The sequence below is a fragment of the Typopeltis vanoorti genome, chromosome 4 (genome assembly GCF_054136105.1).
Source record: "Typopeltis vanoorti isolate ZY-2024b chromosome 4, IOZ_Tvanoo_1.0, whole genome shotgun sequence".
In the NCBI taxonomy this organism is placed as follows: Eukaryota; Metazoa; Arthropoda; class Arachnida; order Uropygi; family Thelyphonidae; genus Typopeltis; species Typopeltis vanoorti.
Genome location: NC_143552.1, coordinates 149,200,542 through 149,216,732, shown reverse-complemented (window position 1 = coordinate 149,216,732; position 16,191 = coordinate 149,200,542). Strand labels below are relative to the sequence as shown.

Genomic DNA, 16,191 nt, shown 5'->3' with positions numbered 1-16,191 from the left:
ATTTTGTCTCATCTATTAATAAATTCACTTCTTCATTTAAAGCAGAAAAACTATTTCTTATATCTAAAATAAAACCAACTAAAGACTATAACAAATTATTAGCTAACAACCAATCCGTATCGGGATCTTGTACAGATTTACTAGTAGCATTTATTCATTGTACAATTTTGTCCCACACAACTGTTAAGATTGCTGTTTCTGAATTGTCAAAATGTTCAGCCAATGATGAGCTCTCTAATTTAGAAATAGGTTTTTCATGAGGAGAAATGGATAGTTCAAGTAATGCCTCTTTAATTTGTTTATATCCATGCTTCAAAGCCAATATAGTGTCAGCTCTTGCAGACCACCTTGTTTCATTTTAACTGTTAAAGATTTTTTTTCTAAATGTTTACGGAGTATACCGCATCTTCTTGAAGATGAAAAGTAATTATATGCATTTTGAATAAAACCAAAATACTGCACTGCTTCTGGACCAGATTCCGCAGCATAGTTGCCAATTAGATTTAAGAATTGACTAGAGCATGGTACGAGGGCAGTCTGAAAAGTTCTCAGCCTAACAATGAAAAAAACGAATTTCAAAATTATTTTTATTTTTCAACATTATCTCTTAAGACTAATGCATTAATTCCAATGATGCTCCAATGACATTATCACATCACTGTAGTGATTTTCAGTAAGATATGCAAAATACCCCTCTACAGCTGCAATCACATCTTGATTCGAAGAAAAACGCTGACCAGCGAGGACGAGTTTTAGTTTTGGGAAGAGATGGAAGTCAGAGGGAGCCAAATCTAGGGAATATGGTGGATGTTCCAACAATTCATAGGACAGATCCCAAAATCAGTTTCATTCTTGTTAAAATGCTCCAAGCAATTTTCATGTGCGTGTGTTTTTTGATTTGCTGTGAGTGCGGCACCCATCTTTTTGCTTTTTCATATGCAATTCTTCTTGCAAAATATATCCTACACGTTCTTTTGAAATGTTGAATTGAGTATTATTGCAAAATAGGCAGCTTCCTTAATTTCTAATATTAATATTTCTCTTGTTTTATTAGCTATTAATGCTATGAATGCATCACAAAAGTGGTAAGAATGATAATTTGATCTGCCAGAACCAAAATTGGCATTGATTTTCATGTGATGGTTTAAAAAATCAACAAATTCACTTAAATAATCTAAACACGATAAATAATTTCTGCAAGAATCAGAAAAAAATATCATTTGCATTGCCTCTAAATACTAGCCCTAGTTCACTCAGTAACTTAATGGTAGCTATTATTCTTTTTAAAACCTCTCTCCAATAATTTTCTTCAGATTGTATTTGTTTCATCAATGGACTATTTACAGAACTTTATTTTCTTTTGTGATATGTGCACATCGTTCGTATATGTCCAATAGAACACTCGTGATCACATAAGGTTTGTGTTATATTTCTCCAGTCATTAAAACTCTTCATTAAGCTATTATTTGATTTAGAAAATAATTTATAAACAAAACAGTAAATTGCTTTGTTGGTTTCTGAAAAAAATTAGCCACTCTTGTTTCTCCTTTGTTCCATTTGCCTTTTTACAGTAAAAATATGATTCATTTACATTTCTGACGTATATTCTATTATGTTCTGTGTATTCTTTTTTTTTTTAATTTTCGATTATACAAACATTTTGAAGTATATTTATTAAAATATGCTTGATAAATTGTTCATTAATATTAATTGGCCATACTGCTGTATTGGTAGAATAACAGATAGCTTGCTTACTGGTAAGTATAGACTCCAATTGAAAATTTTCTTCAAAACCCTCTTAATTTGTTTCATTTACTTGTTTCTCTCCTTCTGTTTTTCACATTATTTTGATGTTCTTCATTTTCACTTTCATCTCCTCATGACACTGATACTAATGTTTTGCTTTAATTCCGAGAAGTTTGAGGTACAACATCAGTTCTATGAAATTCTTCTCTTCATTTTCAGAAGAATGCAAGAAAGACAAAATTGTCCCCTTTTGACTATTTATCTGTTTTTCTTTTTCTCTGAATCGTTTTCTTTTACTATCTTCTGATTCAAACTTTCTTGACATGATTATGTGTATTATACTATCAAAAGCGAAATAAATATTTATTAATCCAAAATAAACATATAAATAAAATAAAATAAATAACTAAAATAACTATATTAAAAGCTAAAAAAATAAAAACAGTAGTTTCTTGGTTTTGTTAAAATAAATGAGTAATAGTAAAATAAGAATACTGAATTCATTGAAAAATATATTCTTATTGACTGCGACAAGTACTTTAACCATATAATTAGGTATACCGTAGTTCCCCTTATTCGCAGTCAACCCCAAGATAATAAATGGAAAATTCCAGAAATAAATAATTTATAATTACATCGGCAAAGTGGATATTAGATCCAACATTATTTCAAAGGCGAATATTTGTAGAAACTATGAAAGTTTCGTTAGTTGACCTGAGAGGTTACGAGAATGCAATCCTCGGCATTCCCGAGATGCACTACCTACTTAAGTAGCTAAGGCAACTCGGGGATGTCGAGGATTGTATTCTCGTAAGCTCTCAGGTTAACTTACGAAACTTTCATAGTTTCTACAAACATTCAGCTTTGAAATAATGTTGGATTTAATATCCACTTTGCCTATATAATTTTATATCGCTGAAATGAAGCCTTACGGCCCTTTCTTTTAGTAATAGGCAATTCAGCTGATCCCAGAGGTAGTCCTACACCAGTGGAAAAAGCTGCATGCCCCTTGTAGCCTTTCGAAAATCAGGAATATCTGGAATTGCACACCGTTCTGAGTAGTTCTCAGTTATCAGTTCGACTGTCGCAGTATCACAGTGTTGCATTCAAGTAACCCTTATTTTACTTAATATGGGCCCCAAAGTGCAAGAGTAGTGATGCTGGCAATTGTGATAATGCCAAAGAGAAGCCTTAAGAAAAAAGTGAGCTGAGGTTGCTAAGATTCTGTTCACATTCAGATAACTTTATTCCAGTATGTTGTTATAATTATTCTCTGGGCCTAATACACATAAGGTTAAGGCACGGCCGCTTACTTCAAGGCACTTAACCAATTTTAGTCCACGTGGTTAGCCTAGTGGCTATGCACTTCGCAACCATATGCCTGGGGAAGGAGTGTCCAAGGTTCAATTCCCGTCAGTGACGTGAGGAGCTGAAGGATCTTCCTCAGACATAGCCAAGTTAGCCGGTCTTGAGCATGGACAGTAGGTTTTTCTCCCCAGTTTATCTGGGGTTTTTCATCCTGCACAACAGGCAAACCGGCCTTGAGAACTCAACACTACTGCAGACATAGGATACACTGGGGCATAGGGCTGACAACCTTATCCTGTGAACGGCTGAGGTCCGATGATTAGCAAACCCTTGACACTGCAAGGTAAAAAAGGGGAAAAGGAAGATGAGATGAGACTTGGATTCACCATAGAAGAAGAATCCAAACAGCAGTCAAAACAGTGGACAGAAGCCGGTTGTTCAGCGCCAAAGAAGACAAAGTCGGTTCATCAGCAGGAAATGTCATGTCATAGGTGTTTTGGGATGCTAAAGCCATTTTGTTTATTAATTATCTTGAAAAGGGTAAAGCAATAACTGGGGAATATTTATCCAATCTTTTAACCAGACTAGACAAAAAAATTCATGAGAAATGATCCGGTTTGCAGAAGAAAAAAAAGCATATTTCATCAGGACAATGCACCTGCCTGCAAAGGCAGGAATAAATGTATTAGTCTTAAGGGAGATTATGTTGAAAAATGAAAATAATTTTGAAATAAATTCGTTTTTTCATTGTTAGGCCGAGAACTTTTCAGACCACCCTCACATATGTATATGTGGGTATATTACCATAAAATTCATGATTCATCCAGACTAAAATGAAGTTACATATATATATATACACACACACAAATACACATATACAAATGTACAGGGCTTGAAAAATGTGCCTGCTCATCTGTGATGAGTGAGAATTTTTAGTTGACAAATCCAGGAATTTAAGTTTTTTATTTATGTAATACTGATTCTGTTTTTATGTTGTAAATAGTTTTTTTTTCTATGTTTACCTTACTTACTGCATCTGTTGGATAATGCTGGTCATTTTGAAATGCTTGTTTTGTCAATTATCACTGATTTTTTTATAAAATATGACCAGTCATAGGATTAGGTTGTGCATGCATTATTTTATTTTATAGAGCACTCAGTTATACCATTAGGTTACCAGTTAATATTGACATGGCAACTTAAAACTGATATGAATCCTGCATGTGTGTGTGTATGTATATGTATTTACATGTGTGTAACTTAATTTCAGTTTAGTTTTGTCATTGAATTTTACGGGAATATATCTGTAATCGCTAACCAGAAAAGCTTCTCTTAACAAGCTGTTGGTTGTACTTAATTGTAAAAATTTTTTTTTTCTCCTCATGTAATACTAAACTTAAGCAGAAATTACTTAAATATAAAGAACCAATAGGCTTCATTTCGGCGATATAAACATTATTTAAATTAAGGGGATATTAAATCCCACATTGTTTAATTTTATCCCCTTAATTTAAATAATGTTTATATCGCTGAAATGAAGCCTATCGGCTCTTTATATTTAAGTAACTTAATGGGTGCACCTTTTTGACAACTCATATAGCAGAGTATATAAGTTCTTTTCTCTATACCCTTTGGTATTAATTTGGTCTAGCTACTCACAGATGAAGCCTCAATAAAGGCTGAAACCAGTCTGGGTAGTGACCTCCCACCATAATGTAATAACAGCATACATTTCCTAGGAAATGTGTTTTTACATTATGGAAAATACCAAGAATAGCGATCAGAACTTTACTATCTTTGCTGCGAGTTGCTCAAGATTGTACTGCATACTAGGACTATTTGCATTAGCTCATGCTAGTAATCGTCGATACTTTATAGTTTACTATACTATATTCAGCATGAAACTCTCTGATTCCAATCTTTGAGTTTCTTATTCGGTTTTAAAATAATATGGGATTTAATATCCCTTTAATTTAAATTAAGCAGAAATGATTTCTTTTCTATATGCTTTAACTGGCTTGACTAACCTTTTCTCTCCCTTTTCTTTTAAAGCAACATTTATATTAACAGCTCCAGTATCCATGGGATCTAAAGGAACATTTGTTGGTTATTCAGCTTCAGGACTACCCCTGTATACGTTTACTGGGGAAGCTTTACATCGAACATCACAATCATTTTTAATAAGTGTAAAAAATGGTTTGAAGCAAATAATTGAGGAGTCTGATTCAAGGAGAATATTCTATTTCTTATGTCTTAATCTGGTAAGTTTTTCTGATAAATTACAATGAGGAAATGTAACTTTTAAAAGTTACATTGCCTCATTGAAGAATATTGTCTGTTTTATTTAATTTGCCATCTTCACTAAAAATTGTGCTTAAATAACTGAAAAAAAGTTCTATAGGTTTTTCAACAAGAAATTCATGTTTTCCATGTTTACTTGTTGATTTTTTTTCTTAGTTTTCTTGTAATGCTGGTAGTTATTAAAGAATCCTAAAGACTTGTGTAATGATTTTGGATTATAACATTATTATCATAAAGATCTGAGCCAAATATCTCCAATTTTATTAACAAGTTTAATGCCCACTTCGTGATATGATAAATAAAAATTATGACTAACAGTGGAAATGGTGTCTTCCCTTGTGTAGAAGGATAGTTTGAAAATCTGGTATCTGAACCTGATTTTCAAACCATTTGATCACCTTCAGTGCTGCCACTGAAGGAACAGTCTTGCCTTTTCTCTCACAAAAGGGATCTCAGCTCACCTTCCTTTACCCTCAATGATATACAAATCATCAAACAGGATCCAATCGCTCTCCTTGAGCTGACGACCAGCCTCTCCTAGAATAAATACATCACATCAGTACCTTCCTTAACCTCTAAAAACATTAGGCCTTCTCTGCTGTTTAAAGAATAACATGCTGAGAATACTGCTCACATGTTCCAAATGGTACACCTGAATCCTCCTTAAAAATTTTCAGTACTGTCCCAGAGGAGAGTAATTCAGTTCACAGATAATCCCTCCCTTACAGACTAACTTCATATGCTATCTTATAGATGCAGTGATTCAGCACTGTCTTTTCTATGGGTACTTCCATGGTCACTACTCTGCCTCTGCTTGATTTGGCCATAACGAATGATCAACTACAACACCATGTATTATGCATTTATTAGTTGTATGCAAACTGGGTGCATACCCAATACAGACTAGCAACAGGGTATTTTATTATATTGAAAGGCAGGTTAAGAGACATTTTTTTCTTATATGTGTATTTTTATAAGGGGATGCATTATTGAATGATATATTCTTAGGAAGAGTGTCCTTATCAGTAACTATTACTGCTATTCTCAAATTTCATTACTGTGAAATCAGAGCAAAATTTAGAATATGCTCATATTATCTCATAATATACAAAGATTAATTTTAGTTTGTATACTTTTGTATGCTAAGATTTGCTAAAATCCTTATATACTTAACATTTTTGCAGATGAATTCTCATTTTTATTAAACCAAAATTCCTTTGAGAGAGGGGAAAAAAAAAAAGTAAATTATCTGATGAAATAACAGAGCCATGAATTTATATATAAGATGGTACAAGAAAGCTGTTATAACTCTAAATCACGTATTATATCTGACTGTAGTACTTTTAAACTGTTAACTAATCCAGCCGCATCCATAACGTCCTACCTAACACAAGAATGCCTAATACAACTCCCACCCCTCCAAATTGGTCAAAACATATTTGCTATAAAGAAGCACATGGAACCTCATTATCATATTCCTGATATATATACTATCAAGGAGTGTAGCAGATACCAGATAATTAGATTTATATTATTACTAACACTCTGTCCACAATTTTCTTCCAAGTTAGTCTGTTATCTGCCAGGATGACTCCAATACTGTCAGATCTTATATTTCAGCCTTTGAAAGCACTTCTAATAGTATTGATCCACTTAAATCTAGACCTTCCTGTGAGTCTTTCTCCTGCCATCGAACCTGTTGTGCTAATTATTCCTCTCCCATTCTGTTTAAGCGACTATACTACCAGAAATTTGCTCTGCTCACCCATTCCTGAATGCCAACAACATGAAGTGACTTCCTAATATCTTCCCTTTATTTTTCCTGAATACTTTATTTTTATTATGATTTTGCCATCTCCTAATTTTACTTTGATCAACTTTGGTCACCAGTCGTTGATCAACTCTTTTATTTTTAAACTCAACTCTCAGATCCAAAAGTTAAAATTGGTTTGAACACTGTTTTGAGTAATTTGTTTTTTATTCAATCAATTTATCCATTTGACTCCCTCCATATCAATTTTGTTAATTATGTTACTCATTTCCATATTTAATTTGCAATCTTCACTAAAATTGTACCTAAATAGTTGGAATGTTTTACTTGCTCTACATGCACAACATTCAAGATTCAGCTGATGTTTTCAATGTTCCTGCCAATTTTCACAGTCTGTTGTTAAACTGTGAATGAAATTATTTTGTGTGTTTTTATTCTTCATTCACATTTAACATAATCGACCATATCCTAAGCAAGACTTGTTATATATTATTTGTTAGTCTTTTGCTTAAGATTTATTATTCATGTATTTTCCTTGAATTTTATCAGTTATTATTTAATTATATAATTTTAATATATGTTATGTTAATGAAAGGACTCTGTAGAAAATACCATTTATTTTATTGCTATATTCCTTCAGTAATATTATAAGGTATTCTATGTATGTAGCTTTTATGTGCCTTATGTGAACTGTAATATATGTTTTATTTATTATAATTGTAAATGAAAGTGAAGGAAAAATTAAGTAACTGTGATATTTTTTATTATTATTTTTCGTTACTGAGTGTAAAGGTATAATCTTATGTAATGCTTATGTTTACATTTTGTTTTGATCGTTGCCATGGAGACAGAAATAAAACAGAATGCGCGAGCTTAGGGTGTGAGCTGTGGTAATTGGAAGCAAGCAATTAATATGAGTTGGACTAGGGAAAAAGAAGTTTAGGCAGGAAGAAGGAAGGTATATGAATGGAAGGTGAAAGTAAACAAGGACACTGAAGGGCAGGACATTCAGGGGAGGAGCATTCAGAACACTATGGGGAGACAAGGAGAAAACTTATAGGCAGCTGAGAGTAAAGTCAGCGGTGGCAGTGATAGGAATTATAGTGCTGTAATAGGATTAACAAAAGACCGGAAGATTAATAGTCAATCCAGAATAATTCCACTAAGTTCTAGAATTACTACGTATTCCTGTATCGCTTCGAAGAAGGATTGTGCAAAGCTCAATTTGTTATACAGTAGTAAACATGAAATAATTATTCTGCCTCATAGCTAGTCCGTCAAGATTTGTGTAGTGCGATAAATAATAATTCAGTTATCTCCTTGAAGAATTCTTTTGAATAGTGTTGCATCGGAGTAATAAGTGAATATAGTTTTGAAATGTGCTCACATTGTATCTGATGTGCTAAGGATTAATCCCGGTAAGAACAGTCCTATTTTATTTTATTTCAGTGTGAAGAATTAAGTGATAGCTCCATCTCAAATATCATAACATTTACTGTGGCGTTTTTGCTGAGTTTAGCCGAAGTTAGAAGCTTGAAAGTAATTCCCCTTGAAGTTATAACTGCCACCATTAATAACATAATAAGTGCTTGCTGACTAAGTGTTAAATTATAGAGTGCAACTGAGTGATACCAGTATATTTATTTACTAAGAAATTCTGAAGTATTGAACTGTACAAACAATTTTTATTATTAAGATAACTATGAATTTAGTATCTGAAGATATGATGTTTGATTCTATGTGAATGTTTTGACCTGAAGAACTAAGTTATTTGTATTATCTTATTTTTGGAGTTAAAATTTATGTACTTATCATATAACCTTGTATTAAATGTTTTGTTTTATTGATTTCAGTATTATGTGTGCCTGATGCTTTTTCATTGCACCTTTCATAAAAAGTTCGGACCTTGCGGGAGCCTTAAGTGTAATATATTAAATTCGGCCTATATGATTAATGAGACTGCTAAATTAATTGAAGATCGATTCTACTATTTTACATAGGCTAATCTAAATATAGGGTGGCGCAGTGTTAGCTTTGTTAACACATTCCTGAATGCTAACAATATGAAGTTCTTTAATAATATCCTTGCTTTTAATATGATACTGCCATTGATGCCATCTTCAGTCTCTAATCTTCCTCAGAAATCTCATATCTGTGGTCTCTAGTTTTTGATCAAGAGTTATTTGTAACCCAGCTCTCAGATCCATAAGTTAAAATTGGTTTGAACGCTGTCTTATATACAGTAGTTTAGTGTTTTGATTAATTTCTCTCTTATTCCATATACATTTATTCAGTTGACTTCCTACCATCATACCAGCTTTGCTAATTTTGCTGTCTATTCTCAAATTTAATTTGCCATCTTGACTAAAAGGTCTGCCTAAATAGCTGAAATGTTTTACTTGATGTTTTCAATGATCCTGCCTAATTTTTATTTTTTATTTTTTTAATGCTGATTTTCATACCAAATTTTGGTATGAAAATACCAAATTACAACAGTTATTCAATTTAGTCAGGGAATCTTGCAGACTTGTACTGGATTTATTCAGCACAAGTCTGCAAGAGCTAAAATTAACATAACCAATTTTGATATCATATTTAATACCACTTTCCTTCATAATGATCCATATAGATAACGGATAACAGTGGAAATAATGTGCGCCCTTGTTGCACACTCTGATTTTATCTCAAACCATCTTCTTATACCTACTTTATTTCTAACTGCTGATTTACAACTCAAATAGAGACTGTATTGTTTTATATAATATGCCACTCACACCATATAACTGGAGCATTCTGAACAGCTTTCCTCTTGGCACCTTGTCATATGCCTTTTCTAGATATACAGAACTTAAATACAAATCCTTGTTATATTCACATGATTTCTAACTATTTGTCTTAAAGTGAAAATCTGATCCTGACAACCTCTGTTCGGCCTGAATCCAGCTTGTTCTTCACCAAGCTTCTCCTCCATAATTTTTCTCAGTGTTTCTCAAAAATATTTGCATAAATCTTATCAGGAACACTCAGTAGAGAAATCCCTCTGTAATTCTCACATTCAGCTTTATTTTTATTTATTTATTTTTTAATAGAGATATACTATGATACTCTATTACAATCATCCAGAACTTGACTCTCTGGCCAAGCTTTCTGATTTATGCAGTGTAGCCACTGTAAAACTTTTATACCTCCATATTTTAGCATTCTGGTCATATATATCATCTACTCCTGCTGCCTTTCCACACTTCAAGTCTATGATAGCTTTTTCTGCTTCAAGCACAGATATATACATTCCAGATGGTATTCCTGTTGTGTGTTTTCTACCACCATGATGTCACTGCACCTTGTTTCATTTAGCAATCTTTCAATATAATTACTCCATTCATCAAGAATATCTTTATCCTCAGTTTTCCTGTCTGCTTTATCATCTCTAATTCCTTTTAGAGTATAGCTTCCTCCATTTCTGAGATTTTTTAATAGCCTCTAGAATATTTTACCACCTTCCTGATATATATTTTCTATGTTATTACCAAAGTTTTCCCATGACCTTTGTTAAGTTAAATTTACACAATGCTTTGCTTTCTTACATTTTCCTCTGTATTGCCTAAGACACACTATTTACTTTAGATTACCATATTTTATGCAATTTGGCAAAAATAGGAGACAGCTCCAAATTTTGAAAATTCATCCAGCACTGAAGAAAAAAGATTTTACCTTAAAAATAGTGCTGACACATGCTCATATTTATGTTTGAATAACATTTCAAATAACTTTCTAAAAATATTTTTTTGAGAATAGTTTTTACTTAACTTTTAAAAGTTGATAAAATTGGAGTTGCTCCCCTTATTACTGCAGTCTTCAGTTGCATAACCTGGTGTGAGATCACTACCCTGCTTTACTGGAGGCCTGCAGCAGCATGATAAAGTTCTATGTTTGGTTTCTAAAGCAGGGTTTCATATATAAATGAATTAGTACCATGGCCAGGTATATAAATACCTGGCCATGGTACTAATGTACTATTGGTTTACACATTTTGTGGGTGGGAGACAAAAGAAAAAATCATACATGTTGGCTTTTGTATATTCACGATGATAGCATACTTCCTTCTTCTCTTCCATTTTTTCAGATCCTTTTAGCTTTTTATGTATTTCTACATACATAATTATAGACAAACACAATATTACTAGTATGTTTAACATTCTTAAATTAGACTATCTTAACAGACTACGTGGAGACCTGACTCAGGTAATCTAGAATTAAAAATCATACGTGTATAATTTTTATTATACTACATACATGTGTATAATATATATATAATAATAATTATTATTATTATTCCAACTACTACTACTTTATCCACACAACTGAAACACAGCCAAAACAAGAATTCATTCAAACAAAACTATTTGACTTGTGATACAGCATAATTCAGATTCCACCCAAAAAATCTAAGAATACTGTCAAGTAGTGTCATAAAAATGACACTACTTGATAGTAGTGGATGGACTAATGAAGTATTTAGGCTTAAGTGCTGGTTTACATTAATGATGCAGTTCAATGAAATAATTACAGCACAAAGGGGAAATAATTAAACAGCAGGTTCCGTCGTTTCATTATTTCATCTCTATCACAGACATATCTTCAGGAATACAATGTTAAAATTATAATCACACACACACACACAAAAAAAAAAAAAACATGCAAGAAACAATAATGGAAGAAATGAAATAAAGATTAAAGTCTTATGAGAGGCACCCTTTATGGGTGCTGTTGGCTAGCCTTAGATGTTGGGTCGGATTCCTTAGCTTCTTTGAAATTGCACCAAGGAGCACTAATAACAATTGGGATGTTTGGCCTCTTTAAGCCGCAGCTGGCCAACTTTGATTTAAAGATCTTGATATTTAGTAATTTTATCAGTTCTTTGTTGATGATGTTATCACTGGGTACTTTGACATCAACAATCTAAACTTGTTAATGTTCAATAATTATGATGTCAGATGAATTAAAGATGCCAAGAAATTATATTCTTGGTTTAATTCTTTATCCAAGTAAGCAAACAAAGTTTGCACCTGAAGTTACTTCAGCACTGGGCAGCTTGTATATTTACTGACTGACTTCACATCCTTAGTCCCTTAGTATTCCATAATGCAAAGCACATATCCTTACGGGTATGTATAACACCATGCATTATCGGAAGGGTCACAACCCAGAAGTGATACCAAGGTTGAAGTAATGTGGAAGTCATATTTTCATATACAAGTAGTCAAAAGGTGTCACATATTATTACTAAAATACTCTGAATTAGAGACAGATATTGAAAGTTTTTCAACTTGGTTATATTATAAATTAAAGATGCCAAGAAATTACTTCAGGTGCAAACTTTGTTTGCTTACACTTGGATAAAGGATTAAACCAAGAATATAATTTCTTGGCATCTTTATTTTTTTTTTTTTTTTCTCTCTTTTGTTCGAGGCATTACTTTTAACTCTAAATGGGTGGGCTAAGTTTTTTTTTTTTGTTTTTTTTGCAATTTTAGATTTTTTTTGTATTTTTGTCTATTTATTACAGTCTAGAAATACTGCTTATTATAAAGACCAAACATGGAACTTTTTTCAAGCCACTTCAGGCCTCCAGTAAGTGGGGAGGTCATCTCATACTGGGAAATGAAATTCATCTTCCACCATCACAAACTTCCATGCACACAGCAGGATTCAAACCTGCAGTTTTTGGTTGGAGAGCAGATATGCTAACCTCAGCCAATCTGGCCAGCAATATACAAGGATCTGTATTTGAGTTTTATATACCTGGAAATGGCATATGACTAAAGCATCAAGAAAGGGTTGCTCAAAATGCTACAATTGTACAATATTAAAGAGACCTATTGAACAATACACAGCCTGTATTTGAGTTGTAAGTCAGCAGTTATAATTGATGAAGCTACAGGAAGATAGTTTGATATAAAATCAGGTGTGAGACAAGGCTGCACATCTCCACTGTCATTCATCATTTTATATGAATCACATTATGAAGAAAAGTGGTATTAGGCCTGAAATTGAAATCAGAGTTGATAATTTTAACTCATTACTTTATGCATATGATGTTATACTCTTAAATAAATGCAGTACAATCATACAAGATTAGAGACTGAAGATGGCATCAATGGCAGTATCATATTAAAAGCAAGGATATTATTAAAGAACTTGATATTGTTAGCATTCAGGAATGTGTTAACAAAGCTAATCTCAAGTGGTATGGCCACTTAAACAGAATGAGAGAGAAGAAACATTAGCTAAATATGTGTTCTTTGCCAGGATGGCAGGAAAAAAATCCAGATGAAGACCAAGATGTATTTGGATTGATACAGTAAAAAGACAGAAATATAAGGTCTGATAATATTGGAATGTTGACAGGGAACAGTAATTTGGAAGAAAATTGTTGAAAGGAAGTTAGTAATGATGTAACTTTTTATGTAATACTATCATGAGATCCTGTACACCTCCTGATGGTATATGTCAAGAATTTGATAATAAAGGTCAATAATTAAAATAAATAACAATGTTGTTACGAAGCAATTTATTACTACATGGAAACATATCAGAAAATATCAAGCAACACGGTTTTATGAAAATTACGATGTGAATGTTTACATTCAGTCATGAATATTAGTTGCAAAGTTGTAGTGTGCACGTACTATCATCATTATAACTTTGCATTGGCTTATTGGAGCTGTCGCATTCTTACACCAGTATGTTTAGCGATTTATTTATTCATGGTGCAGCCTATAACTCAGTTTTTGACCAAAAATGGAGCTGCCTCTCCTTTAGTGTTACATGGCGATCAGCATTCATTTTAGACAAATTATGGACTCTACAACTGTTAGGAATAATTTTAATTTCCTGACATTTTGACCTTCATATTAAGGTTATTGTCTGGAGTATGCACGTGTATGTATATATATATATACATGTTATTATTTCTAACATGGTTGTAGAGTCCATAATTTGTCTAAAATTAATGGAGCCACTTCCTTTTTTTGGCAGCAATGTTTTCAGTTTGTCTACCACCTATAGGCAATCACAAACATCCATATCTGCAGCCTGTTGAGAGAGTAGGTATGTTAATTAACCACTTGGCAAACTAGATTGCCAACCAAAGTGTTTAATAGCATTTTTTATATACATCAATATGTTTACAGTGGTGATTATTCAGTATATAGTTCATCTGTGTTTCTCCCTCTTCCAGCAGCATTGTATATGGTTTGATTTTCTGGCTGATTCTTTAGTTCTCTTGCTCAAATGTGAAATCAACCAAAAACATGTAATGTGAAGGTAGAAATTAAGATTGAATAATTGCTGGAACTCATGCCATTGACAATATGTGGATTTAAGTCTCCTGGTGGAAGGCTTTTAATAATAATAATAATTAAAAGATAATGTGATAAATATTACTTCAGGTTAGTATATTGTCATAATTCTGAGAATTTCTTTTAGATGTTCACATTTGTTGAATTAATATATGGCATTTGGACTAATAGTTTGGGACTGATATCAGATGGATTCCATATGTTATTTGATTGCTCTGCACTTGTTATGGGATTGTGTGCTTCACTCTTAGCTAGAAAGAAAGCAACAAAAAGTTTTCCATATGGGTATGTATGTATGTATGTACTGTATATTTTGTGCTAAATTTTGCTCAACATATTCCTAGAAAGATTAGTAAAGTTAGCAGATTAGATTTACCATGATGAATTAGCATTCATTATGGCAAAATTATTATTTCTTAGGCATCTCCATGGGATTACTCATCACAGAAGACCAACTATAGCCACTCTTTGCACAATTTCTGTCATGCCTCTTCTTAAGCCCATTCACTGACAAAGCACTCACAACCATCTCTCTCTCTCTCTCTCTCTCTGGCAACCCATTCCACCTATACATCACCAAGCAAAAAAAATCTCTCTTACCACTCTTCTTAATCATACTTTTATACAGTTTCGAGAGGTGGCCTCTTGTTCTCTTCCTTCCTGCCAAGGAATTGAAAAAAAAAAAAAAAAAAGTCTTTGGTGTCAGTCTATTCTCATAAGGTACATTCTATAGATCTACTACTTGCCTCTGGCTTGCTCAATTTCATTCAACTATCAAAGTTTTTCAATATGAATTCAAAATTAAACAAGGCACAAGTAACATAATAAAGACTTCACAATGAGAATATGTCAACTACGCATGAAGGAAAGTTTATTAATTAGGTGAAAAGACAATCTGAGACCAGTGGAATTAAGTAATTTGGAGAGTCATATAGAAACACATTTTGATATATGGGATGACTGTACTGTTCACTATTTCTTGGGAGACTGGCAACTTGAGTGACTTGACAGCCTCCCAACTGCCAGTATTTTACGGTCATTAACAGTTAAGGAGTTTTCCTTAACTGTTAATGACTGTAAAATAAGATAATAAAAGATACATACCCACAGTAAAGAAAATTATAGATTAGATACAAATGTTCCTGTTATATTCGGCTGGCCTGGTTGACTGAGTGGTTAGCATATCCACTCTCCAGCGAAAAGGCTGTGGGTTTGAATCCTGCCATGGGCATGTTGTGACTAGTGGTGGTGGTCGGCAGTAGATGGCGTTGGTGTAGATGATGAAAGAAAGTCCTTTGTAGTTGAATTGAGTGGTGGAGACAGAGAGTTATGGAGTAGGTGCCCACCCTTGATAAGTCTTTGGACTCTCTGGAGGTGTCATGTAATAATTATAATATATATTTAAAGAAAAATTAAGTTTGATTTCTGTTCAGGACATGGATTAGTTATTACTAACATCACGGTCCAACATAAAAATATGCACAAATTCACATGGAGAGAAGATGCAAGAAATAAGAAAAGTCTCACTGACTGTTATAGTTGATAGCAATGCTTTCCCACTGGTTCAGGTCACAAGAGTATACAGAGGATTTGAAATAGGAAGTGATCACTAGTTAGTTTTAATTGAATAAAATTGAATTTCATATTGAAAAGTGTCTAAGAAAGTTTTAAAAAGAATTGAAGTTGAACAGATTCAGAGGTAAAC

At 32.9% G+C, this 16,191-nt stretch overlaps 1 protein-coding gene across 3 annotated transcripts in view; it reads left to right on the top strand.

Annotated features, from left to right (window-relative positions):
- Positions 1-16,191, top strand: part of LOC150107746 (proton-coupled zinc antiporter SLC30A5-like) — a 271,156-nt gene that overhangs the window by 134,392 nt on the left and 120,573 nt on the right. For all 3 annotated transcript variants that reach the window (XM_090391508.1, XM_090391507.1, XM_090391506.1), the window contains 2 exons: positions 5,107-5,315; positions 14,614-14,771. In XM_090391508.1, coding sequence (XP_090247634.1) covers positions 5,107-5,315; positions 14,614-14,771 — 367 coding nt within the window. The remainder of the gene's footprint in view (positions 1-5,106; positions 5,316-14,613; positions 14,772-16,191) is intronic.